The 26,600-nt window shown below is 40.6% G+C and overlaps 1 protein-coding gene across 1 annotated transcript; it reads left to right on the top strand.

The window, feature by feature from the left end:
- Positions 1-10,944: 10,944 nt before the first annotated feature.
- On the top strand, positions 10,945-14,776 carry LOC132893559 (SCAN domain-containing protein 3-like). The gene is made up of 2 exons (XM_060932751.1): positions 10,945-12,358; positions 14,724-14,776. The coding sequence occupies exons 1-2, from the start codon at positions 10,945-10,947 to the stop codon at positions 14,774-14,776; spliced, it is 1,467 nt and encodes a 488-aa protein (XP_060788734.1).
- Positions 14,777-26,600: the final 11,824 nt, after the last annotated feature.

The following is a 26,600-nucleotide window of genomic DNA, read 5'->3' as shown; positions in this document are numbered from 1 at the left end:
GATAAGTTACTTTTTTTTTCTCAAAAGGGAGATAAGAGTTTTGTAACTTGATTGTATGGTATGAATTGTACATCTTAAAAAAAAAAAAAATAGAATGTTAGCCTCTTACAGGATGATTTTTCCCCCCTTTTTTTATTTTACCTGAACCAAAATTGTGTAGAAATTGTACTTGTGCAAGTTTTAATTGTGTAAAGTTGTTACCAGCATGCGCTTAATGTTGTTGTAATTTCAACTTTTATGCAAGTGGGCGCACGTGTTCTACACACGCACAAATGTGTGTGTGTGTTTGTGTGTGTATATGTTTTATATATATATGAGTGATTCCACGCTTATGGGTACTGAAATGGGGACATGAACTTATTTTTAAAAATTCACCTAAAACAATTTCTTTTTTTACCATCAGGTCACAAAACATGTAATCTTTAATGAATGATATGTTAAAAGAGAACTTTAATTTTCTGAGATGTAATAAAAACATATTTATATGCCAAAGTCAAGCCTATGAGTTCCAAAATGATGTCTGTTACATTACTTCTGTTACGATTGTCCATCTCGCGTCTGTTACAAATTAATTACAATCTAGCTACATACCATGTTAATCTTATTGAAAGAATGTTTATTATACATATGTTTATTAATTATATTTGCTAAAACATCACCTTCCTATGTTTCAAAAAGTCAACCAGTCTTTTTACATTTTTGTATCAGACAATGTCATTCTATTGGTGTCAAACATTATTAAAAAAAGCTGATGTAGATTGCTACATTAAAAAAAAAACCCTCACTGTTGTATTCTAATATATTATTACTTTATCTATACATAATAAAATACAGTTATAAAATAATTCTACATTGTTAAAATTGAGAATCTATATGTCCGCAACACTTCTGTTACGTTCTGACTTTGGCATATAAATATGTTTTTATTACATCTCAGAAAATTAAAGTTATCTTTTAACATATCATTCATTAAAGATTACACGTTTTGTGACCTGATGGTAAAAAAAAAGAAATGGTTTTAGGTGAATTTTTAAAAATAAGTTCATGTCCACATTTCAGTACCCATAAGCATGGAATCACTCATACACACACATATACACACACTTAGAAAAAGCCATTTATTGAACAATTCATGTAAATGTTGAAACAGGCAGTCCTGCAGGTCTGGGACCGTTTTTTTATGGAAATGAAAGAGTCAGGTTGTTTGTATCAAATTTAAATACCAGCAAAGGTTCATACGAACTCAAATTTTGCCATTTGTTGTGAGACGTTACTGCTGATCGAGGTTTGTTTGTAGGCGAGGATAAGCGTGGACCTGCTTTGCTTTTGGATATCGCTCTGAGTTTTAAAAGGGTTTATTTTGAGGTATCAGAATCAAATTGTGGGTGGCTCAAAACTGTTAAAGACTTTTGTTTAAAAAAAAAAAAAAAAAAGGAGAAAAAAAAAAGTCTTTTAAAGGATCCTGAAGCATCCAGTACTTTCTGTTGTCAGGTGTGTCTCTGAACTTGATTTTTCTCTTTAAACTGTTCTGCTATTAAATGGTTTAGTATTGAATAATGTGCTGGGATGTCTTTGTGTTTTAAAAAAAAAAAGAGAGAAAAATACCAAGTGTCTGAATTTTCTGTAGTACTAGTCCTGACTGAGCGTGGGACTCGGATTTCAGATCTCTTTCTTGGCCTCCCTTTCCCAGATGAGACCTTCTCTCTGGGAGTTTATTTATAAAAAGGGACCAAGGAGCCTTTATTTTTCAGAACTGTCCAAATATGATGATATATTTACTGGAAAGAGATGAGATTATTTTTAATCTGCACATTCTACTTGGTTTGTGTGTATGTTATAGATATTAATCATGTTTTCTAAAGAAATATGGAGCAAATATATTAAAAAAAAGGAAATAAAATGCTATTTTGTTCTTTTACGTTGTTGCTGTTTCTTTATGCATGAGGTCTCATTGGCTTCATTGAGCTCTACCAAGTGGACTTGAGTGGCGTGAATGTGACTATTGTCTTCTACATGCTCCTGTCTGTTCACCCTTCCGAATTCGGAGTCCTGTGACCTCATCGCCCGCAAGGGGGCGATTCCTGGAATCGCTGGTGGAAGGGTGAACACAGGCTGAAAGCCAGGCGGTCTAAACACTCTGGTGATTCCTGTGGCCAACGCAGGCACGTACCCCTGTCCTCCAGGGAACTATCATCGGAGGTGCAGCTCCCTGTCGGCCCTGGTCGTCCTGCTCCCTTGCTTGCCACCTGGATCCCCGGCAAGGAGCGAAGCGGTGCGGATGAGGACTGTGTACCCTTATCACCACGGTCTACAACAAATCCTTGCACAGGCTGTCGTGTCCCCCACCCCCGTCTGTTCAGGCAGTTTAGACTACAAGCAAAGGGTCTTGTTCCAATAATACTTTGTAGACTCCCTCAGCACCCTTGTCAACTTCGACATGCAACCTTGCACCTTTCCATTTGGAGAATCCTTTCCGCCATCTTCAAGGATCATTCCAATATCCATTAGTTAGCATGCTCAGGAGTTCTAGATCCTGAGCGCTCCTTTTTACAACCCCGTTTCCAAAAAACATTGGGATGTTGTATAAAATATAAATAATAACAAAATGCCATGACTTGCAAATTATGGAAACCTTATTTCATTGTACAAAGACATGTTAAATGTTGAAACTGGGAGATCTTTATTGTTTTTTGAAAAATAGATGCTCGTTTGGACTTTAGTGGCAGCCACAAGTTTCAAAAAAAACTTTGACAGGGCAACAAAAGACTGGAAAAATTGTGTAATGTTTAAAAAAAAAAAAGAACAACTAATTAGGTTAACTGGCAGCAGGTCAATAACATGATTGGGCATCAAAAAAAAGAGCATCCCAGAGAGGCGGAGTCTCTCAGGAATAAAGATGGGGAGAGGTTCACCGCTCTATAAAAGACTGCGTGGGCAAATGGTGCAGCAATTTAAGAACAACATTCCTCAATGTAAAATTGAAGTTCCAAACCCAGCATCTGTAATTGTATGGGTACCTTACACATCTGGGAAGGCATCATTTATGCTGAATGATTATTTACAGGTTTTGGAGCAACATGCTGTCATCCAGATGACATCATTTTCAAGGGAAGGCCTTGTTTATTTCAGCAAAATGATGCCAAACTGCTTTCTGCACTCATTACAACTGTATGGCTCTGTAGTAATAGAGTCCAGGTGCTAAACTGGCCTGCCTGCAGTCCATACCTGTCACTCAATGAAAACGTTTGGCACATTATGAAGCACAAAATGATAAAGGAGACCCTGGACTGTTGAACAACTGAAATTGTATATCAGGTAAGAATGGGACAAAATTTCTCTTTCAAAACGACAGCAAGTGGTGGTCTCAGTTCCCAAACCTTTAGAGTGGTGTTAAAAGTAGAGGTGATGTAGAACGTTTTTTTTTTTTGTTTGTTTTTTAAACGTCTTACTGACCTGAAATTCAAAAACAAGCCTTACTCAGGGACATAGCTGTAAACAGAGAGAGGTCTGAAAGTGTCAATTTCCAGCTTAATCACGTTAGTGTTCTATCCATCCATTATCTGTAGCCGCTTATCCTGTTCTACAGGGTCGCAGGCAAGCTGGAGCCTATCCCAGCTGACTACGGGCGAAAGGCGGGGTACACCCTGGATAAGTCGCCAGGTCATCACAGGGCTGACACATAGACACAGACAACCATTCACACTCACATTCACACCTACGGTCAATTTAGAGTCACCAGTTAACCTAACCTGCATGTCTTTGGACTGTGGGGGAAACCGGAGCACCCAGAGGAAACCCACGCAGACATGGGGAGAACATGCAAACTCCACACAGAAAGGCCCTCGCTGGCCGCTGGGCTCGAACCCAGGACCTTCTTGCTGTGAGGCGACAGTGCTAACCACTACATCACTGTGCCACCCCATGTTAGTGTTAATATGACTAAATATAGCCTACAGTACAGTCTGTTAATGTATTGCATTTGATATTTTCTTCTTGGTGTGATTTGTGTTTTATCTGGCATGGAATCTTCTCCATAGTGAAGACATGTTATGATGACCTTACAACAGTCATCACACCCAAGATTTCAAGGCAACAGATTAAAGACTGGGACAAGGTAAGTGGGATCTTCATCCAAATGGTTTGATGGTTAATGAGTCAACTCTGTTTAAAACAAAAACCTCTCAGGAACTCTGCGTGAAAGATAAAATCCCCAAACCCAACCTCAGCAAATGGACTATCTACTAAATTAATGATGTAATGGCAAATGGCAGCTGTGAGCAAGCCATCATTCAGTGCCATAACGCGCACCATCTCACTAAATTTAGCTAGATAGAATACAGTAGCAGTTCTCCTCCTTCTGTGTGCTATAAATAGCAGAAGAGGAGAGAGACTGCAAATCCCCACCTCCCTGAAGGAGTCTCCGTTTGGTGCGATCCATCCTCGGGAGCTGCTCGCCTCCGGGGTGTGAGACAGTGAGGTTTTAATTAAAGCAGCGCCACAGTGAGACTTTAATACAGCGCTCTGATGAACAAAAGCCCACGCCACTTCAGCAAACTTGCCTGTTATTCCACAAGGCTGAAAGTTGAGAAGGGCGTGTATGTGTGAATCAGGATGATGAAAGACTGCGTCTGTCGTGTTTGTAGCGGAGAGAGAGAGAGAGAGAGATGTTTATGCAGCACATCACTGATAAACCCATCACCATCCACCAAACTTTTATTCCTCCCTGAAAGATTAAATGCTGCTCCTCCTATTAGGTTTCAGTTCCATAAGATATGCACAGCCTCTTTCGTTTCCTAATTTACATACATTTACAGATATTGTTCATTCCGTCTGCTGTTTATCACACTCTCAGGCTTAGAACTGGTGATGAATGAATATTCTACCTCTGACTGTTTTTCTGGTTCTGCTCATTGTAAATGAGGTCGTGTTCTGCATTTCTAATACGTATAGTTTGTCCCAGGAGAGATGGAGCATGTTATATTAGTCATGTATGAGCAGAACATAATATAAGATTTATTAGAAAGCTGTGCAGGACATATTTAGACACAAAGCAGCGGCTGGTTGAGAATGTAGTACGGCTCGATTTTCTGCTTTTCTTCACAAAGATTCCAGTTTAAGTAACGCCGGGAGCAGACTGCACTAATTCAGGATGATTTTGGCATGGCGGATAAATTTCCAGGACTGGGTCTGAATATTACGGCAGAGCAATAGGGCCAGGGTTTTATATTTTATTTGGAAACTTCTGAGAAAAAAAAGTCAAAATTTTTGAGAAAAGAGAGTCGAAATTTTCGAGAGGGAGAAAGTCGAAATTTTCGAGAGGGAGAAAGTCGAAATTTTCGAGAGAGAGAGAGAAAGTCGAAATTTTCGAGAGAGAGAGAGAAAGTCGAAATTTTCGAGAGAGAGAGAGAAAGTCGAAATTTTCGAGAGAGAGAGAGAAAGTCGAAATTTTCGAGAGAGAGAGAGAAAGTCGAAATTTTCGAGAGAGAGAGAGAAAGTCGAAATTTTCGAGAGAGAGAGAGAAAGTCGAAATTTTCGAGAGAGAGAGAGAAAGTCGAAATTTTCGAGAGAGAGAGAGAAAGTCGAAATTTTCGAGAGAGAGAGAGAAAGTCGAAATTTTCGAGAGAGAGAGAGAAAGTCGAAATTTTCGAGAGAGAGAGAGAAAGTCGAAATTTTCGAGAGAGAGAGAGAAAGTCGAAATTTTCGAGAGAGAGAGAGAAAGTCGCAATTTTCGAGAGAGAGAGAGAAAGTCGCAATTTTCGAGAGAGAGAGAGAAAGTCGCAATTTTCGAGAGAGAGAGAGAAAGTCGCAATTTTCGAGAGAGAGAAAAGTCGCAATTTTCGAGAGAGAGAAAAGTCGCAATTTTCGAGAGAGAGAAAAGTCGCAATTTTCGAGAGAGAGAAAAGTCGCAATTTTCGAGAGAGAGAAAAGTCGCAATTTTCGAGAGAGAGAAAGTCGCAATTTTCGAGAGAGAGAAAAGTCGCAATTTTCGAGAGAGAGAAAAGTCGCAATTTTCGAGAGAGACAGTCGCAATTTTCGAGAAAGAAAAAAGTCAGAAATCTGTAGAAGGCGGGCTTCCATACGGAAGTGACTCTCACTCGCGGCCGGTAGACATGAATGGCTGAGACCAGAGCCATGGAATTCAGAGTTGTGACAACCAGGGTACAGGAAGTTGGTTGGTGATGTGATTCACGTAGATTCAAATACTTCTAGGCAGCAGCTTTCTGTTTGCTAGAGACTAACACAGAACCACTACATAACAAGCAAAGATTAAGTAGAAACGAATTACATTTACCTTTACCGCACTTTGTGTTCTACGGCCACTTCCTGGAACTAGTGGAACTATGTCAATGGCGATCTATGTGTCAAAGGCTCCATGAGCCGCCATTGCTGTGTAAAAAATGGACCATTAAGGTCAATGGGAGTGGCTGAACTCTTACTTCCATGGCTCTGGCTGAGACACACTCATTTTGACTTTTTTCTCAAAATTTTCAACTCTTTTTCCGCGAAAATTTCGACTTTTTTTTTCTCAAATTTTGACTTTTTTCTCAATTTTTGACTTTTTTTTTCTCAAGTTGAGATTGTTTCTCAATTTTTTACTTTTTTCTCGAAATGTCTGACTTTAATCTCGAAAATTCTGAGTTTTTTTTTTTCTCAGAAATTTAAAAAAATATATGTATTTCTTAGTGGAACTATCGCTTTTCCATAGAATATGAACTTTGGGAACGATGAACGTGGTTTGTAGTGCGACATAATCAAAGAACAGCAACATGGCGTCTGGGACGCCTGACGAAAATCTAGCATGTCAGAATTTCAAGTCCTGTGATGTGTCCTTGTATGCAGATGATCGTTCTCTATTGGTCTTCGTCAAATATTAAGGGGCTCCACGATAACCTGATTGCTGATCTCAAATTATTATGCAAGTGGTTTAATGACAATCTTTTGACTTTTTTTAAATATCTAGGTGTTAACACTAAGAGAAAGTATGACCTGGTCTGATCATATAAATGCCCTAAACACAAAAGTCTGTCAAAAGCAGGCTTGTAGTACTCGAGTCCGACTTGTGCCACAATTTTACGGGCTTGTGACTTGACTTGGACTTGAGCACTGATGACTTGGACTTGTACATTTAACTGCATGAGGATTTGGATTTTTTTCTTAAATTTTTTTTTTTTGGAACATGCCATAATAATTTGGCATAAGATATTTATATTTACACTAATTTTTATACTAATTTTGTGCAAGAGAATGCACATTCACCTGTTCATGCGTCATGTTCAGGAACAAACTAACATTAATGGCGCTAAAATGCCTGGACAGAACGCCCCTAGGATTGTCCGCTTTGCTTATACAGGAAAAAATGCACTGTTGTGTTCCATATGTAGAAGAACTATCGAGGAGATGACGGGGACAACCTCGAACTTCAATCGTCATTTGGTAAGACTCCACCCAGAGAAGGAAGCGACACGCTTTGTTCATTGCTCTGTTGATAGTGGGTGGGGCTTGTTTGCTGAGCGATGAACTAGCTAGTGTTAACCCTCTCTCATGTTATTTGCCCTGTTGATAGTGGGCGGGGCTTGCTGAGCGATGAACAAGCTTTTTATCTGTAGCCTCTTGGCTAAAACGGGTTGGTTGAGTAGTAATGTTAGTCCAACACAGTAGCAGAGACGGTTTCACATAAAGGCAGCAACAGCCACCATCAAATGGTGCGGTTGGAGTCTTGTTCTCGGACTCGACTTCAAGTTTTCTTTCATGACTCGGACTTGAACACTGAGGACTCAAGACTGGACTTGGACTCTAGGTTTAGTGACTCAATTACAATGCTGGTCAGAGGCTCGGCATATCGCACCGCGTTAAGCATCTACTACTGTACAATAGCCTTATATTACCACTTTGTGATGATGCTGATTTAGTGCGGGGTGATAAAAATAAAACAATCAAGTATTCATGCAACACCTTCAAATATTACAAAATAATCCTGCAGGATCTATTTTAGACTGCTTTTCTGCCACTCAAGCTCTTAATCGGTTAAAATGAGAACCTTTAGCTATCCGCCGCCACCATCACTGTATACCTGTACATAAAGGCCTTAAAGCTTGACGGCCTTTAGATTTCATAAAATCGATGAAATTTAATTCCCTCTGAAAGTCCGTGTGTATATGCGCAGGTTTATCTTTGACAGTGCACTGACAGTTCCATCATTCTGTCGCTAAACGAACAGCTGATCACACCGAGCTGCTCGCTGACCGCTGATATCTATTTATTAGTTTGGTCCTGCATTTCCTTTCCTTCATATATAACATAACGTCTTTTCTTCTCGCTTTCTGTTACTGTAGTCGGTCTTTCACATTTCATTCGCACACTCGCGTCCTCCATTTTTCTCTCCTGTTTCAAATTTGTATCCCACAATGCCTTGCATGAACAGGGAAAGCCCATCACGTCATGTATGACGTAGTATCTTGTATTGGGTCATGGTGAAGCAGGAAAAAATAGCGGAGAATTTCAGGCCACATGGCTCTAAATTCATTAATTGTTCTATTTTTAAAAAGTAATAAAATTGGAAGTCTGTGATTTGAACTCTGTAGCTTTTGGTCCATTAAACAAAACTAATTGGGTGTCGGGGAAAATTCTTTTTATGAGCTACATGTCAAAAATCTGAAAGGCAGTCTAGCTTTAATATCATCATATAGATTTTAATTTTACGAGGAATTGTAGGATACGTAATTATGATACATGGCGCTGTCAGGATTTACGCTTGCCACGTGCACGTACTAACTGGGGCAAACAGGGTTTTACATTTCATGCGGCTGCTGATTGGAATAATTTAGATATTACTGTAAGACTGGAATCTAGCTTAATGATTTCAAATTGTTTCTAAAATGAACTTAATTTTGTTTTTGTTTTTTTTAGAAATATTTCACTGTTTTTATTTGTGTAGTTTTTATACTCAAATTATTTGTTTATTAGATGCGTATGATTGTGTGCAGGACCTCTCTGAAGAACTCCACGGTGATGACAGCCTCCTAGATAAACATTGTTTTATAGAGAAATAAATAATTTTTTGTATTTTCTCGCCTAGTTTGACAACTCCTATGACGTGTTCCTTGACGTTCCCTCTATAGCCGTGACTGATGAGTTCTTAACCCTCCTCCACAAAGACCTGCAAGGACGTGAATGATGATTGGTCGGGGTCAAACTTGTAGTTTTGCCAGTCTCCTGACCAAAACACGGCTAGAATTTATGGCACCATGATGGACGAATCTGACATGGTGACCATCATGAAAGAAAAACGTTGTCTAGTTAGAGTCTGATCCTGGCATTACATTGGAAATTGTAACCATTAGCTAATTTGTAAATGAAAATGAATGTAACATAATCCTCCTATTAACACAGCATATGGGTCAAAGATGAACAACGTTTTCAAACAATTACATCATCTGTATAGAAATTGTTAGCGATTTATTATACATACAGGATGCTTTTTCGATGGAATAAAAACGTGTTCTAGTCCCTTCTAGCGGGTTTCATTCATTTGGTTTGATAGCATGCAATATTGTTAGCATATCGCTTATCCTGCGTGTATTACGTCACTCTACCCAATGGAGAATGAGCGTTGAATATGGCTTACGATATTGCATGGTTGTCAAGACAACATGACACCACACGTCGGAGACGTAAAATTTCCACGCTAGCGAGTGACTGTGACAATTTGTAAATAAACAAATATGGCTGCCGGGTTTGCTTTGTTAAATACGGAGCTTCTGAGAGAATTTTGAAAGAGAAAGACGCGTTGAACACCCGAAAGGAATGTGTATGTATAATAATAATATTGGCTGGCATTTTTTCGTGGTATATCAGATATATTCCATTCAGCTACTTGTCTTTGACTCATTCTATATCATGCTAGCTGAATGGTGTGAGAGTGTGTGTGTGTGTGTGTGTGTATATATATATATATATATATATATATATATATATATATATATATATATAATATATAGCCATCATGAACTTGATTATTTTCCTGTAACTGCAAAGTCTTTTATTCCTTTATTCCACCACAGAAATTACAAAGACAAAAATGCCGTCTACCGTCTTCCGCATACGTGAGCTGACATGCGCCTAGAGTTAGCAATTGCTAATCTAACAGACAAGTACGTATTGGCAGACGCTCCACACTACCCAAGCTCCAGCATCGTGTTTCACGCTCTCTGGGCGATGGGGCCAACGCTTTTCTGTTGCGCCACTTGAAAGCCCTATGGCAGGCCTATTCAAATGGCGGCCCGCGGGCCACATGCGGCCCACACGCGACCCAGATGCGGCCCGGACGCGGCTGACGTGATGCGTCACTAATTCCGTATAGGCCAATACCACGAGTCTCCAAAACTTAGTACATGCATTTTCATTACCTGATAAAAATAAATAGATAATATTGTAATAATTATTTTGCACGTTTGTTATTTCCCAGCTACTGTTAACTCAGTATGTTCAAATGGAAACAACAAATAGCCTATGCATACTCTATCAAGTGCGCGGAAAAGCGGAAGAGTGGTATGTGTGGAAGAGCGGAACTAGCGACACTAGCAACATATGAGTCCCTAGCAACATGCTGCATACAAAGACGTGCTGTATTTTAAGCTAGGCACTGTTTAAAAAAAGAAAGAAACAAACATGTCTCTCTCTACATGTAAGCGAAAAATTGAGGACGAGAATCGTCGATTCAACCCAGCATGGACTGAGAAATATTTGTTTATTTTGCCGACTGCCAACGCCAAACCAATGTGTTTGATATGCAACGAATGCATTTCTGTGCTAAAAGATTACAATATTCGGAGACACCACCTGGAAAAACACCCAACATTCCGCGTGAACTTCCCGGAGGGATCTGCAGAGAGGGCTGCTAAAGTACAGAGCCTGATCGCGTCTTACTCTCGGAGCACGACAACCATGGTAAGAGCTTGCACCTCTCAAGAAAGAGCTACATCAGCATCTCTGAGGGTAGCTTGGATTTTGGCTAAAAAGAAAATGCCATTCACCGTCTCCGAAACAGTGAAAGAATGTGCGTTGGCCATGGTGGAGGAGGTCATAAGTGACGAAAAAATAAAAACAAATGTGGTGTCAGCTCTCAAAAACGTCCCCTTGTCAGACACCTCTAACAGTCATAGAGTAGAAATACTTGCTACCCAAGCATTTGACTCGCTGCTAAATGATCTGAAAAAAGCTGACGTGATGTCTGTAGCTGTAGACGAGTCAACAGATCAAAGTGATACAGCACAATTGTGCATATATGTGCGCTTTTATGATGGCACAATCTTTCGAGAGGAGCTGCTCGGCTTACTGCCATTAGAAGAACACACAACGGGCGAGGTGATTTTTGACAAAATTTCATCTTTCTTCAGGGACAACGGTCTGGACATGAAACGTGTGTGCATGCTTGTGACTGATGGGGCTCCATCCATGACAGGCAAAAAAAGTGGGTTGGTAGCGCGTTGGTCTGCTATCTCACCTGACTTGAAATATGTGCACTGCATTGTGCACCAGGCAGTGCTGTGTTCAAAGCTAAGCGGGGAGCTGAAAGAAGTGATGGATGATGTGATGGCTATAATTAACTTTATTCGATCCACGTCAAGCCTCCAACATCGCTTGTTCCGTCAGCTGTTGGCAGAAATGAATGCAGACCATTACGATCTCCTTTTGCACAACGATGTCCGATGGCTGTCCAAAGGCCGAGCACTGGATCGCTTCTGTCATCTCCGAGAGGAGATAGCGGTTTTTCTGCGCAACAACAAGCACAGGAAAGCGCATATCCACTTGAATCGCATGCGTGATGATGCATTCATGTCTGCTGTGTGCTTTCTAAACGACATATTCAAGCATCTGAATGACCTAAATTTGGCATTACAAGGCAGAGATAAAACGGTCATTGATCTTGTGGAACAGATGAGGGCATTCCCTGTCAAATTGGATCTTTTTGCCACTGACCTTAGAGGCAGAATGTTGCATTTTCCGACGCTCCGCGAATACATCGCATCCCCGACACAAATCACAGACGTGATGAGGGATTTCATTGCAAAGCTGAACGAAAATTTTGCTGCTCGACTGGATGGACTTGCTCTGCCCACGGAGGTTATGGCCTTTGCCAGAGACCCATTCACTGCTGCAAAAGAAGGAGACTTATCTGCCAGAGCAAAGCAAGCGGTCCCTTCCATCGACGAGGGTAAATTCATTCTTGAACTTGTTGACATGCAGTCATCTGCTACCATGGCTGGGGTGCTTCGCAACGATGGGCCAGCAAAGTTCTGGAGTGATTTGAACTCACACCAATTCCCCAACACCAAGAAAGTGGCAATCTTCGTGCTCAGTATGTTTGGATCAACATACACTTGCGAATCGAGCTTTTCACATGTGAACGCAATTAAGAACAGTTATCAGTGCTCCCTAACTGACAACAAACTTCACCAGTGCCTTCGGATTGGGTTGACATCTTATGCACCAAACATCACAGATCTTGTGCAAAACAAAAAATGCCACTTCTCACACTGAAGGCAGCAGTGGGCTAATGTTCTGTTCAGTAGCCTAATGAACAGTGAGAAATGTTGATAAATGTTGAATTTTTTGTTTGTTTTAAATAAAGGGCACAATAAAGAGTGTTGTTCAAGTGAATTTTGATTAGGCCTCTTCAATGTTGGATTGAAATATAATAGACATAATAGAATATAGGGCAGGCTAGACATTATTTATTTTGACATAATAATAATAATAATAATAACAATAATAATAATAATAACAATAATAATAATAAATAGATAGATAGATAATCGGCTGTGCCACTTGTTAGTGACCTCGGAGAACTTGTGGCCCAGCTCAAGCTCTTGGATTCAAAATGTGGCCCAGAAGGAAAACTAATTGAATAGCCCTGCCCTATGGTAACATTTCATGTTGTGGAACGTCCATGAGAAGTTGTAAATGTGTGAGAGAATTTATTTTTTAATTTATTTTTAAAAAGTACTTATTTGTATGTACTCTTTCCATGGTTATTCGCTCATCCAGCCGACAGGTGATGAGCTTATGCCATCGTGTATCCATGGTCCATCCGGCGGCGGCCATATTTCATGAAAATCGCTTCTTCTGTCTCATTTCTTCACCGACTTGTATTCTTTTTGGCAGGAAGGTACGTCTGCCTGGGGTGCATATACAGTAGCATCTACCTAAATTTTGCATAATTGCAATTAATAATGAAGATATGGAGTAATTAAGCCCAAACAAGCAGTTTCCACACACATCGCTTCTTCTCCCTCAATTCTTCACTGATTTTGATTCTTTCTGGCATGAAGGTAGGGGGACGTAGGGTGCATATAACTTCTATCCAGATTTGCTTAATTACAATTATTAATGAAGTTATGGACTAATTAAGCCTTAATGAGCAGTTCAACAAAAATCGCTTCTTCTCGGTCAATTCCTCACTATTTTGGATTCTTTTTGGCAAGCAGGTCGGTATTCCTACGGTGGATATAGCTTGCAACATTTATTGCGCAAGGTGGCCCACTTTAGATCGTTCCTTCTGGACTAGACAGGGCCGGATTGAGCTACGCCGTGATGGACCGTCTCGTTTTATGTACATATTCTTTCCATATTTATTTTATTCTGTGTACATAGTTTAGGCTAGGAGTAATGGTATTTCATTCTTGATGGTGATGATACACGGGGCAACTTTTTGGGCAATGTTGCCGAGCAATGTTGCTGGCAACGGGCAACTAGGTGAGACACAGGGCAACTTTTCAGGGCAACTAACAATGGGCAACAACAGTTAGCAACGGCAGTTTACAGTTAGCTAAAAAAAATCGATGTCTTAATTTTTGCTGTGACCATTTAATCAAGCTGTCTGTTGTTTTTTTAGAGTTTTGGTGAGGTAAATTCCTCCATATAGAATATTAAAATAACTTACCGGCGTAAAAACAGATGAGGAGTCTCTCCATCTCTTCACTCCACTGACACTGAGCGGCCGCCATATTTGTTTGAAATTTCTGATCCGAACCTCACCGGAGGTCACATGACTCGATACTCGCGTTCTGATTGGCTTATCTCAAAAAGTTGCCAGAGATTATCAAAACCATTCAGAAAGAAACAATGTTGCCCAATCTCAATAGAAAAGAGTCAAAACGCAATTGCCCAGCAACATTGCTCGGCAACATTGCCCAAAAAGTTGCCCCGTGTATCATCACCATAACTGTACGAAAGTACGGGAAAAACATGACAATAAACAAAGCTTGAAGCTAGGTCTTATTAGGAGCTAGTAAAAGTCAGTTTTTGTTTGTGAGAAACTAGGAACTGCAGTCCTGGACACACTTTCCATAAATAAAATAAACATCTCCTTCCAGAAAATGTCACTCTTTGACAACTTTGATCAACCTAATGAATAATAAAATTATAATGCTTATTAGTCGTCTTGGGTTGTGTGGAGCGTCTGCCAGTACTCGTCCCTGTGAATGAGTTGTTGTTGTTGCTATCGAAATAATAACGTAGAATGAGTACATTAAATATAACGTAATACAGAATCATTAATTTCACAAATAGTTTAGCAAAAATGTTCAAACTTGTCAACATAAACAACTGATTGTAGCATTCCAACCTGAGACGAGCTCTGGAGTTCCTACCACACCAGATCCTCAGGACAGTTTAAACACACGTCTTTGTGTCACTTTTTAATGAGCTATTTATTTTCGCAGTAACCTGTCTGCCACTTGTGGGACGTGGTGATGGTGTGACAGTAATAGTCTGATTGAGGGTTTGTGATGGGCAGTGGGAAGGCTGCTGATTGGGATGCAGGTGGCACATTAGAAATCTGTGCGTTCACAGGGCACTGATCTGTAATTTCGCTGAACGGACGGTGTGATGCAGTTTGGCTTTAATTGCTGTTCACCTGCTGGCCGACTGATGATGATCCTGCACATGGCTCATTACCTGCCTATTAGCTCTCTGTTTACGGCACCACCTGTAAGAGCTTGAGCTGCTTCTCCTTCATTGCATATAAGACACAGCAACATATGCTGCCTCTGCCACAGCCCGAGGTTGGGTTGCGTCCCAAATTTGAGTATTATATCTCAAAGTGTGGTGTACCTCTTCGGATCTGGTACCTGCTTTTCTGTTTGTATGCTGAAGCCATTTCAGTGCATAGTGTGCTTCTAAAAGATGTATCTTCATGACATTTGATCTTCTCTTCATTGGATTCCCTTGGTAATGGTGTTCGAAATGAACCAATCGTGCTAATATTGTAGATAATGACAGGATAAGTACCAATCCTCTGATACTTATCCTGGTGTAGGTGGTTGTGAAGACCACCTACGCCGAGACCAAGTCATAACCAAGACCACGAGGGGTTGAGATCAAGTCAAAACCAAGGCAGGGCGAGACCGAGTCAAGACCAGGACCAGATCAGTGTGTGAAGGGGAGGGGAGGGATGACGGCCATTAACAGGAAGAAAAAATTCAAATTAGCACTGGCTCACATTACTGGTTGCGTTTGAAGCAGGAAATTTTACATCCAATCACAGTAACAATGTTCAATAAATCAGACAATGCAGAGGCAATTTAGTGAAATCCCAACAGTTGTGCTCTTGGTTGGTCTTGAAATAAAGTCTTGAGTCTCTCAGTCCAAGACCGAGATGAGACCAAGTAAAAATGTGGTCAGTTCCGAGACATTACGTTACAGGAATTTAGCAGACGCTCATACCCAGAGCAGCCTAAGGAGCAAGTGGGGGTTAGGTGCCTTGCTCAAGGGGACTTGAGCCATTCCTGCTGGTCCAGAGAATCAAACCAGTGACCTTTTGGTCCCAAAGCTGCTTTTCTTACCGTTAAGCCATGGCTTCCCCAAGACAAAACCAAGACCTTCAAAAAGTGGTCTCGAGACCGGTCTCAAGTACTACAACACTAGCCTCTGTGCCAACATTGTGATTATTTTTTAATAAGACGCAGCCACAAATGAATATTTCAAGTCCAAATGTTAAACATGTTGTGGCTATGAATTGTGTAACTTTACCACGAATTAATACAGTATGCTGTAAAATGCCAAGCTTAATTAGCCTACAGTTAATGATTTGGTGGAAAACAGTCCGTCAATGGTAAGACTACAATCGTACATCCATGTGGTAAAGCCAGTGACTTTATACGTTATTACCAAGATTGATATTTTCAGTCATCTACATGTTTAGGTTGCTGTAGCCATGATGGTGTAATTGAATTGAATTCTCAGTCATTTTAAAATTCAGTAGTTGCTACGAGTTAAAAACATCAACTCGTGACCATAGATTTTGGTGGAGTAGGAAAACATAGCCTCAAACAGGAGGATAGGTCAAGAGCGTATCCTATCACGCTCCACTAAAGGCCTGGTCCCACAATACTGATAACTGTAACGATAGCTATAAATGAATCAGTCCCCTGCAGTTTATGTGGTTGGTGCTCATACCAGACCGATAATGATCCCTATAGCCCAGGCCTGGGTTTATCCGTATTGGTGAGATTACTTCTGGAGTGATTTTTTTTTTTTTTAATTATTTTTTTTCCCCAGGCCTAGACCTGATCCAATAAAACATCTGAACAATGAGCTAATTGTTTACATGTGACGTTGTCTGAGCACGTGCTATTTTTCCTGGGCATCTTTGTACCTCCTTGTTGCATCATGAAGTCACAGAAAATAAAAAAAAAATAATACAAAGCACGGATCTTTTTTCACAGAGATGTGATTTTTCCATGAAATATCTCATCTCATTATCTGTAGCCGCTTTATCCTGTTCTACAGGGTCGCAGGCAAGCTGGAGCCTATCCCAGCTGACTACGGGCGAAAGGCGGGGTACACCCTGGACAAGTCGCCAGGTCATCACAGGGCTGACACATTCACATTCACACCTACGGTCAATTTAGAGTCACCGGTTAACCTAACCTGCATGTCTTTGGACTGTGAGGGAAACCGGAGCACCCGGAGGAAACACACGGGGAGAACATGCAAACTCCGCACAGAAAGGCCCTCGCCGGCCATGGGGCTCGAACCCGGACCTTCTTGTTGTGAGGCGACAGCGCTAACCACTACACCACCGTGCCGCCCTCCATGAAATATCAATCGTAAATTAATAAAGTAAACATATAAATGCAGGCAAGATATTTTAATCATGAACTTCGGCAGTCCAAACATTTGTTTTAGATTTGTTAATTTTTTTTTTTTAATCCGTGATGGATCATCCATATGAAATCCGTAACCAATCTGTAATATACTGAAACGTCCGTGACCAATCCGTAAATTATTAGCATCCGTCATGCATCCGTATTAAAATCCGTAACCACTCCGTATTTTGTATCCTTTTATATTATATTTTCGTAGTCTGTGTCCTATCCGTATTATATCAACCACCAGAGTATGTACATGGGTTGTTTTGAAGTCCAAGCTGTACAGTGTGACCCGGAATAATGTGCATGCATATTAATTCAGGTATAGGTACAGTCAGAGTTGTAGTGATATGTATAATTATAGTTAGCAGTGTTGTGGGACCGGACCTTTATGCTATAGTCTGTGACCTAGTCAATTTTTAGGGTAACCCTATAATAGGTAGCTGATAATTGACCACATACAGTTATCTGGTGTACAGTCTTGTAGCTCATTTTGAGTAGGTTTAGACGTACCTTTTTAAAACTGTGCTCATACCTAATAGCTAATATTATTAACCAGGGTTGCCAGGTTTCAGCTCAATTTACAACCCAACTACATTTCAAATGTTAACACAAAAGTCATGAAACTCATCGAAATATTTGTTTATAGGAAAAGAGAGACTTTTTTTCCCCCTGTTTTTCTCCTTGGAAAACAAGGTTGCTACGGTGCACATGCATTCCTGTACAGCCTTTATCCACTCAACAGCCCAGTTTCTGCAATATATCTTACAATATAGGGCGGCACGGTGGTGTAGTGGTTAGCGCTGTCGCCTCACAGCAAGAAGGTCCGGGTTTGAGCCCCGTGGCCGGCGAGGGCCTTTCTGTGCGGAGTTTGCATGTTGTCTGCGTGGGTTTCCTCCGGGTGCTCCGGTTTCCCCCACAGTCCAAAGACATGCAGGTTAGGTTAACTGGTGGCTCTAAATTGAGCGTAGGTGTGAATGTGAGTGTGAATGGTTGTCTGTGTCTATGTGTCAGCCCTGCGATGACCTGGCGACTTGTCCAGGGTGTACCCCGCCTTTCGCCCGTAGTCAGCTGGGATAGGCTCCAGCTTGCCTGCGACCCTGTAGAACAGGATAAAGCGGCTACAGATAATGAGATGAGATCTTACAATATAAACGCTTCATAGTCACACTGTCTGCACTTGCACTTTTGCTTTTGTATATGGAAGTCTATCTGATGTAAAATGTCTTTGCAGCTGGTTTAAAAAAGGTGGCCTTGGCAACCATGATTAACTGTCTTGTCCTTCTCTGAAAATGTTCATGAAATGAGCAAAGGGCAGCATGCTTCCTGCCCCAGTGGGCCTCCATTTGCGTTAATTGCAGTTCCCATTTATGACCACTAGGAGCAGCAATAATACTGTATGAAGCTAAAAGGGGCAGTGAGCTCTCTGGCTCACCATTGTACGGTACAACACCTAGAAAGTCCATCAAATCAAAGGAAAATGGGCGTATCCCTGTCAAATAGCAACATTTAAAAATTGTTAAATAATTAAATGCACTGTTTCCTGGAGAGAGAGAGAGACACACTCTATATACATCTTTCTGCCTTTATTTTTTTTTCCGAGCCAAAATTTAGCAAAAGACTTTGATCGCTAATTTTCCTCATCGTTTTCCTGTCAAGTAGACTGACCCAGGATCAGTTTGGAAGAGCATTGAAAGCCCTTTTTTTTCTGCAGACTTTAATACTGTTTGCTGTTTAGTTGAATGCGTTCTAAGGGTTGACGTTTGTTCGAACAAACCTAACTAATGTAAATCGTCAGACTCTCGCAAGGTACATGAGCAGCCCCTAGTTATCCAGTTACTCCGCATGTCGGTTTAAAACCTTGTCTAACGGGCACGTCTGTCCTTCCTGCCATAATTGGACTCTTGCTTTTGAAAATTCATGTTAAAGTCTAGGCATGTGGAGTTAATTAATGCCAATCTCCTTTAGGTTGGGCGTATGGTTCCTGCGAGGTGAAGCAGAAGGTGTGCTGTGGATAGTTGCTGACCTCGGAGAGAGGGAGAGAAATCTCCGAGGGGATGTGCTGAGCCGAGTCTTTTCCGTCACATGCTGTAACTCATGTTGAAATATTCATAATTGAACCGAGGCCTCAAAATAGAGTGGACCTCTGCGCAGCACTTGGTGTGCCTCCTTCTCCACCTACTTTTTTTCTTTTTTTTTCTTTTTCCCATGTCGCTCCACCACTGCATTGTCCTTTACCTTGTGCTGAATCCCAATGACCTATTTTATCAATGTCACGCCCTAACGAGCTGGCGGGAGCAGACGGCCCATGGCGCAGTGACACTCATTAGGAGTTATAGCTTCTGCGGCGCCTCATAACCAAAGCGAGCGTTTCTCTTCTGCTCGTTTCTCTGTCCCTCTCTTGCTCGGCTTGTCTTTTCTCCCCTGAATTACAACAGCATGTTCGAACACACTCTCAAATAAGAGATGCTGATGGGATTGTGTGTATATTTATGGTATATTTACTTGGCTTTAGTGAGACAGTGCAGTGATCTCAAGAGCATACAATCCAAGAGAATACGATCTGTTTAAGCAGTAAAAAATGTCTTTATAGTCAGCGACGTTTGCTCTATGATGTGCGTTACTCTCCGAGATGTGAGCTCTCACGATAAGACCACCCTGAGAGGCTCCGAATTATTTATTAGACAAAGAAATAGCTTCCATAACAGCAGATGTAGCTGTGTAAAAATGTAATTCAGCAATTAATTTGGCTGTACACAACCAAAAAGTGCAGCCCATGCAGCATAATTCACTCGGATGAAGGAGCTGTCTACCCTCTTCCACATACCTGAACTCACAAATGCCTACAACTGTTTAGTGTTGCTGTGTTTGACAAGAGAGAGTGAATAATGCCATCCTTCCCACCTAGAAAGCATGGCCAGTTTTCCTTTCTTGGACTCCTGGCTACAAATAGCCTGTGACGTACAAGATTTTTTGTTGTATGTATTTTACTGTTAAATTCATCGCGGAGTGGAGAATGCATGAAGCTGAATTTTCATGGCTTGACTGTACGACATCCATATATGCATCCGTGTACCACTACAGGGAGCCCAATCATAAGTACAAGGCGACGTATCTCATAAACACTTGACCACTGGACAACGAAAATTGTATCTTTTTTATTTCCATAAATTAGATGGGTTTTTATTCAGCACTTATTTTCAATTTCCTTTTTTAAAAAAATGAGATTGTTTCCTAACACGTTTTACAGAAAAAATTTACGACACTTTCATATAAAACTAGTTAAAACGGGTTTATTAGTCCACTAGCTTGTTGGACAGTTGACAGTTTCTGTTATGTCACAGCGACAGATGGATGTAATCGCAGGAAGAGTTGTATTGAAGGTACGCTTGCAAACAGATCCAGAACGGAGAAAAAGGCAGAGTCAAAAAAACAGGCAGTGGTCAGGCAAAGCACAAGTAGGATATCAGAGATAATACAATACTCGCAGTCCAAAAACACAAACCGGGTCAAAACCAGAAACGCAATACAAAATATAAGGCTTGGTGGTGATTGACGCAGGGGACCGAGCGTATATTTTGCAAAGACTGAGTCTCTTTTATATGTATGCGCTGTGATTGCACTCTAATCAGGAACAGGCGCATGGGAATTGGTCCTAATCACATTGTGCCAATGTGTGTGGATGTGACCGATGTAACCAGAAAACTGTTTGATATATCAAGTTTGATATTCGATGGTAGCTATATAGTAATGCTGTAAAGTGAAAGTGCTGGTTCACTGCTGTCCACCAGGCACCCAGCAGAGTCACATCATAATAAATGTCGTGGTGGTGTTTCTGGTGCATGGCATGTGGTGTCAAAGAAAGGAATAAATCTGTATTCGTAATTGCGATGTGTATCTTATTATTGGTCTCACTGTCACGAGACATTGCAGCAATTTATTGACGCAAAATACACAACACAATTCCATGGTTCATTCATGGTGCTATAACATCATATTATTCTATTCAGGTTGATTTTTGTGCCCTTGTAAATATTTTACTCATAAACTCCTCAGGAGCTCCACTTTTAGGCACTGCCTAAATAGCTATAAAATTGTGTTGACTGTTTGTTTATTTGTAAAATTATTCCTGCCCAAGTTGAAATACCTGATGCTAAAAGTTTGCATCCCTCATGGATTTTGAATCGAATTCAAAAGGGAAGAAAGGAAAATGTTTGCCACAATGAGACAGCAATCCAAAACTCTGACTTGTTAAAAAATATTTTGAAAATTAGTTTTGGCATGCGGTATTATTTTAGTCAGTGGTGCAGTGGTTAGCACTGTCTCCTCACAGCAAGAAGGATCTGGGTTCAAGCCCAGTGGCCAACGGGGGTCTTTCTTGGTGGAGTTTGCATGTTCTCCCCCTGTCCCCAGGTGCAGTGAGGTTAACTGGGTACTCGAAATTACCCATCGGTGAGAGTGCATAGAAAGGGCATCCTACTGCTGTAATTCTGGCCAAGTCAACCAAACATGGTTCGCTTCAAGTCTGGATCAGGTTCAGCACTGACAACGACGATGACTACTTTATAGTGTGTAGTGTTGCTACCTTACAGCACCAGAGTCCTGGGTTTGATCCTGAGCTCAGTGTTGATCTCCTCTGGGTTCTCAGGTTTCCTCCCACCTCCCAAAAAACATGCCAGTATGTGGACTGGAGGCACTGTTGCTACGTAAAGGGTACTGTGGCAGCAGGGGGCGTGGTCGAGGTCGAGCATCAGCTATGGACAGAGATCAGGCAGGTAGAACTAGCAGGTCAGACACGATGAATTTCACCTGTAACGGATTTCCAGCAATTTATTTTCTTTCAGACGGGAGAGTTGAGCAGTCCGGCACCGTGTGTGTGTTTAGAGCGCAATAAAGTCCCCTAAAAATGAAACTAAGCAAAAATAAAACGCACCTTGAGTTGTCACAAACCTGTCTCCTATTTCCTCATTTCCCCTGAACTGCAGAAGAGGTACATGTACCAAGATGTGAATTAGTGTGTGAGCATGGAACCCGGTGATGGAGTGGTGTCCAATCCAGACACCAGAGTTCCTGGGGTAGACTCATTACATTATATTAATTTAGCAGACACTCTTATCCAGAGCGACGTACAGTACAACATACAGCCTGGGGAGCAGTGCCTTGCTCACTTCAACCATTCCTACTGGTTCAGGGAATCAAACCGGCAACCTTCTGGTCCCAAAGCTGTTTCTCCATCCATTAGGCCATGGCATTCCAATCCATTAGACTCTGGCTCCACTGTTACTGTGATCCAGATAAATACAAAAGATGAAGGAGAAAGTTTGCATCCTTATGATTTTATGCCATACCATAGAACTCATTCCTGATCTATTTTTTCAATATATTTTTTTCCACTATTCCTCTCTGAACACATCTTAAATGTCTCATAATATACTGTAATATAAAGTTATTTGTCATGTTCATTTTGTTCTACACTTACACAAACATTTCTACTCCTCTGTCCCTCTGAGTCAATAACAATAAGCCAGCATGTTGTTTTATTTTCGCATTCAATCCTGCTTTTATATTGTATAACATTTACAAACTTTTTTTTTTTTTTTTTAAATCTTTGACTCATATTTCCTGTCGAGATTAAATGCCGGCTCGAAGCTGAGCTCATGAACATGTCGTGATCATCTCTGCACTCACAGTGAGCTCATGTAGTTTTGCTTTATTAACTGTGTCATCGGCTTAGGGTTCAGATGATCAGGATGATGATTATTATTATTATTATACCCCCGTTCCGAAGGTATACTGGTTTACCTCTGTCCGTCTGTATCTCCGTATTTCTGTCCATCCAAAACACCCTTTTTTTCCTCAGCAACCACAAATCATAGCCACATGGTACTGAGCTTCAGCTTGGGGTTCTATACCGTGTTTACTGTTTTCAGGTCTGTCGCACATCCACTTCCTGTTCATCGACTGAATGTATTTACAAAACATATAGCATGGATTTACAAAAATTTGTAACACTTCTCAATAACTACAAATCACAGCTGCTTGATATTTGGTACCGAGCTTCAACTTGGGGTTCTATACCATGTTTGCCATTTTCAGGTCTGTCGCACATCGACTTCCTGTTTACCGACTGAATGTATTTACGAAACGTATAGCGTGGATGTACAAAAATTTGTAACACTTTTCTCAGCAACTACAAGTCACAACTGCTTGATATTTGGTACTGAGCTTCAACTTGGGGTTCTATACCATGTTTACCATTTTCAGGTCTGTCGCACATCGACTTCCTGTTTACCGACTGAATGTATTTACGAAACGTATAGCGTGGATGTACAAAAATTTGTAACACTTTTCTCAGCAACTACAAGTCACAACTGCTTGATATTTGGTACCGAGCTTCAGCTTGGGGTTCTATACCATGTATATCGTTTTCAGGTCTGTCACACATCAACTTCCTGTTTACCGACTGAATGTATTTTCGAAACATAGAGTGTGGATTTTGACGCTATTTCAAGAAGCAAAATGCTATTTCAAAATGACTGTTTACCAGGATGCTGTTTGAAACCCCTGGGGGGAGAGACGGCTCTTTACTTACCTGTTTCAGGGTTCATTATTTGTTAAAGTCAGCATTCGTAATAAGTGTCCTATTCCTTCGATTGCTCGCATTCTGCTATAAACGAGAGCGGGGGGAGATACGTAAGTGAGCAGTAGCTCACAGTTGGTCTTGTGTACTCTAATGGGTGGATTGATATGCTGGGAAAAAATATAGGCTTTTATTTATTTGCTGTATGGAAATGAGAGGATGCTGAGGATTTAGTTAAGTGCATGAACACCATCATCATCATTGTTATGAGTCAGTCTGCTGACTCGGTGCTTCTTCCCTTAGACCGGATCAATACATCTGATCCATTCCATCTCCATAACCTCACCGATGACCAAAAAACAAGCCCCGTCATGCTGATGGAAGGTTACCCTGTGTGTACAGGTTTAAAGATAGAGATGCCAAAGACAGGCCTTTAAAAATGCAGTTATTATTATTATTATTATTATTATTATTATTATGAGGAGGAGGAGGGTTATATTTTATTTTATTTTATTTTGGCAGCTAGGATTCAGGATTCCCCCCACCCACAGTAAACCAGTTTTCTCCGACTCCTTTATGATCATAAACTTTCACAAGATTTGATTTTAAGAACGAGTCAAATGAAAATGATGGCTCTAATTTACTTTTATTTCTGGGCTTTCCATGCTGACTATTATATTAACATCATTTAACCTCACAATATTTGTTTGATGCTGCAGTTATTGAGTTTTAGATGAACGTCTTTCATTTTCAGTGTCCATGCGGTTCAACCTAAAAATATGAGAATTAAATAACCATAACAACATGGATGTTAGTTGATTGTAATCTCCAACGCTGTCATGAGATTTCAAAATAAACCTCTATCTTTCTACCCATCTATCGATTGGTATAGATATTTTAATACAACCCAGATTCCAAAAAAGTTGGGACAAAGTACAAATTGTAAATAAAAACGGAATGCAATAATTTACAAATCTCAAAAACTGATATTGTATTCACAATAGAACATAGACAACATATCAGATGTCGAAAGTGAGACATTTTGAAATTTCATGCCAAATATTGGCTCATTTGAAATTTCATGACAGCAACACATCTCAAAAAAGTTGGGACAGGGGCAATAAGAGGCTGGAAAAGTTAAAGGTACAAAAAAGGAACAGTTGGAGGACCAAATTGCAACTCATTAGGCCAATTGGCAATAGGTCATTAACATGACTGGGTATAAAAAGAGCATCTTGGAGTGGCAGCGGCTCTCGGAAGTAAAGATGGGAAGAGGATCACCAATCCCCCTAATTCTGCGCCGACAAATAGTGGAGCAATATCAGAAAGGAGTTCGACAGTGTAAAATTGCAAAGAGTTTGAACATATCATCATCTACAGTGCATAATATCATCAAAAGATTCAGAGAATCTGGAAGAATCTCTGTGCGTAAGGGTCACGGCCGGAAAACCATACTGGGTGCCCGTGATCTTCGGGCCCTTAGACGGCACTGCATCACATACAGGCATGCTTCTGTATTGGAAATCACAAAATGGACTCAGGAATATTTCCAGAGAACATTATCTGTGAACACAATTCACCGTGCCATCCGCCGTTGCCAGCTAAAACTCTATAGTTCAAAGAAGAAGCCGTATCTAAACATGATCCAGAAGCGCAGACGTCTTCTCTGGGCCAAGGCTCATTTAAAATGGACTGTGGCAAAGTGGAAAACTGTTCTGTGGTCAGACGAATCAAAATTTGAAGTCCTTTATAGAAATCAGGGACGCCGTGTCATTCGGACTAAAGAGGAGAAGGACGACCCGAGTTGTTATCAGCGCTCAGTTCAGAAGCCTGCATCTCTGATGGTATGGGGTTGCAATAGTGCGTGTGGCATGGGCAGCTTACACATCTGGAAAGACACCATCAATGCTGAAAGGTATATCCAGGTTCTAGAGCAACATATGCTCCCATCCAGACGATGTCTCTTTCAGGGAAGACCTTGCATTTTCCAACATGACAATGCCAAACCACATACTGCATCAATTACAGCATCATGGCTGCGTAGAAGAAGGGTCCGGGTACTGAACTGGCCAGCCTGCAGTCCAGATCTTTCATCCATAGAAAACATTTGGCGCATCATAAAACGGAAGATACAACAAAAAAGACCTAAGACAGTTGAGCAACTAGAATCCTACATTAGACAAGAATGGGTTAACATTCCTATCCCTAAACTTGAGCAACTTGTCTCCTCAGTCCCCAGACGTTTACAGACTGTTGTAAAGAGAAAAGGGGATGTCTCACAGTGGTAAACATGGCCTTGTCCCAACTTTTTTGAGATGTGTTGTTGTCATGAAATTTAAAATCACCGAATTTTTCTCTGTAAATGATACATTTTCTCAGTTTAAACATTTGATATGTCATCTATGTTCTATTCTGAATAAAATATGGAATTTTGAAACTTCCACATCATTGCATTCCGTTTTTATTTACAATTTGTACTTTGTCCCAACTTTTTTGGAATCGGGGTTGTATAAATACAGAGGTGATTATAGGAAATTGTGCATGCTGATTGGCTGAGAAATTCGGACTAGTTAACAATTATTCGCTGAAGGTGAAGTGAATAAATAGCTGAGACGAAGTCGAGGTTCTTATTCACCGATATTCACTGATCCTGAGGCGGATAATTGTTTTAGTATAAATACACAGGTGATTATTTTAAAAAATTTATTTCAAACTTCAAAAGTGGCATGCAAATGTAATAAAAGTGCAGCACAGGCTTGTCACTTATCTACGCCAAGTCACATAAAATACTTCGTTTTGACAAAATAAATCACAATTCCACCTTACCTTTGAATAGTTTTAGACCAAACTTTGTAGCGTCTTTAGTG

Source organism: Neoarius graeffei, chromosome 10, assembly GCF_027579695.1.
Source record: "Neoarius graeffei isolate fNeoGra1 chromosome 10, fNeoGra1.pri, whole genome shotgun sequence".
Classification (NCBI taxonomy): domain Eukaryota; kingdom Metazoa; phylum Chordata; class Actinopteri; order Siluriformes; family Ariidae; genus Neoarius; species Neoarius graeffei.
Note: the sequence above shows the minus strand (reverse complement) of the source record. Positions and strands in the feature narration are given on the sequence as shown.

Bases quoted from the DNA above. Each gene is read 5' to 3' on its own strand.
- LOC132893559 (XM_060932751.1), top strand. From the start codon at position 10,945: ATGGTAAGAGCTTGCACCTCTCAAGAAAGAGCTACATCAGCATCTCTG. The intron at 12,359-14,723 runs GTATGTTTGGAT...TTATTTTCGCAG, and splicing joins AGTGGCAATCTTCGTGCTCA to TAACCTGTCTGCCACTTGTG.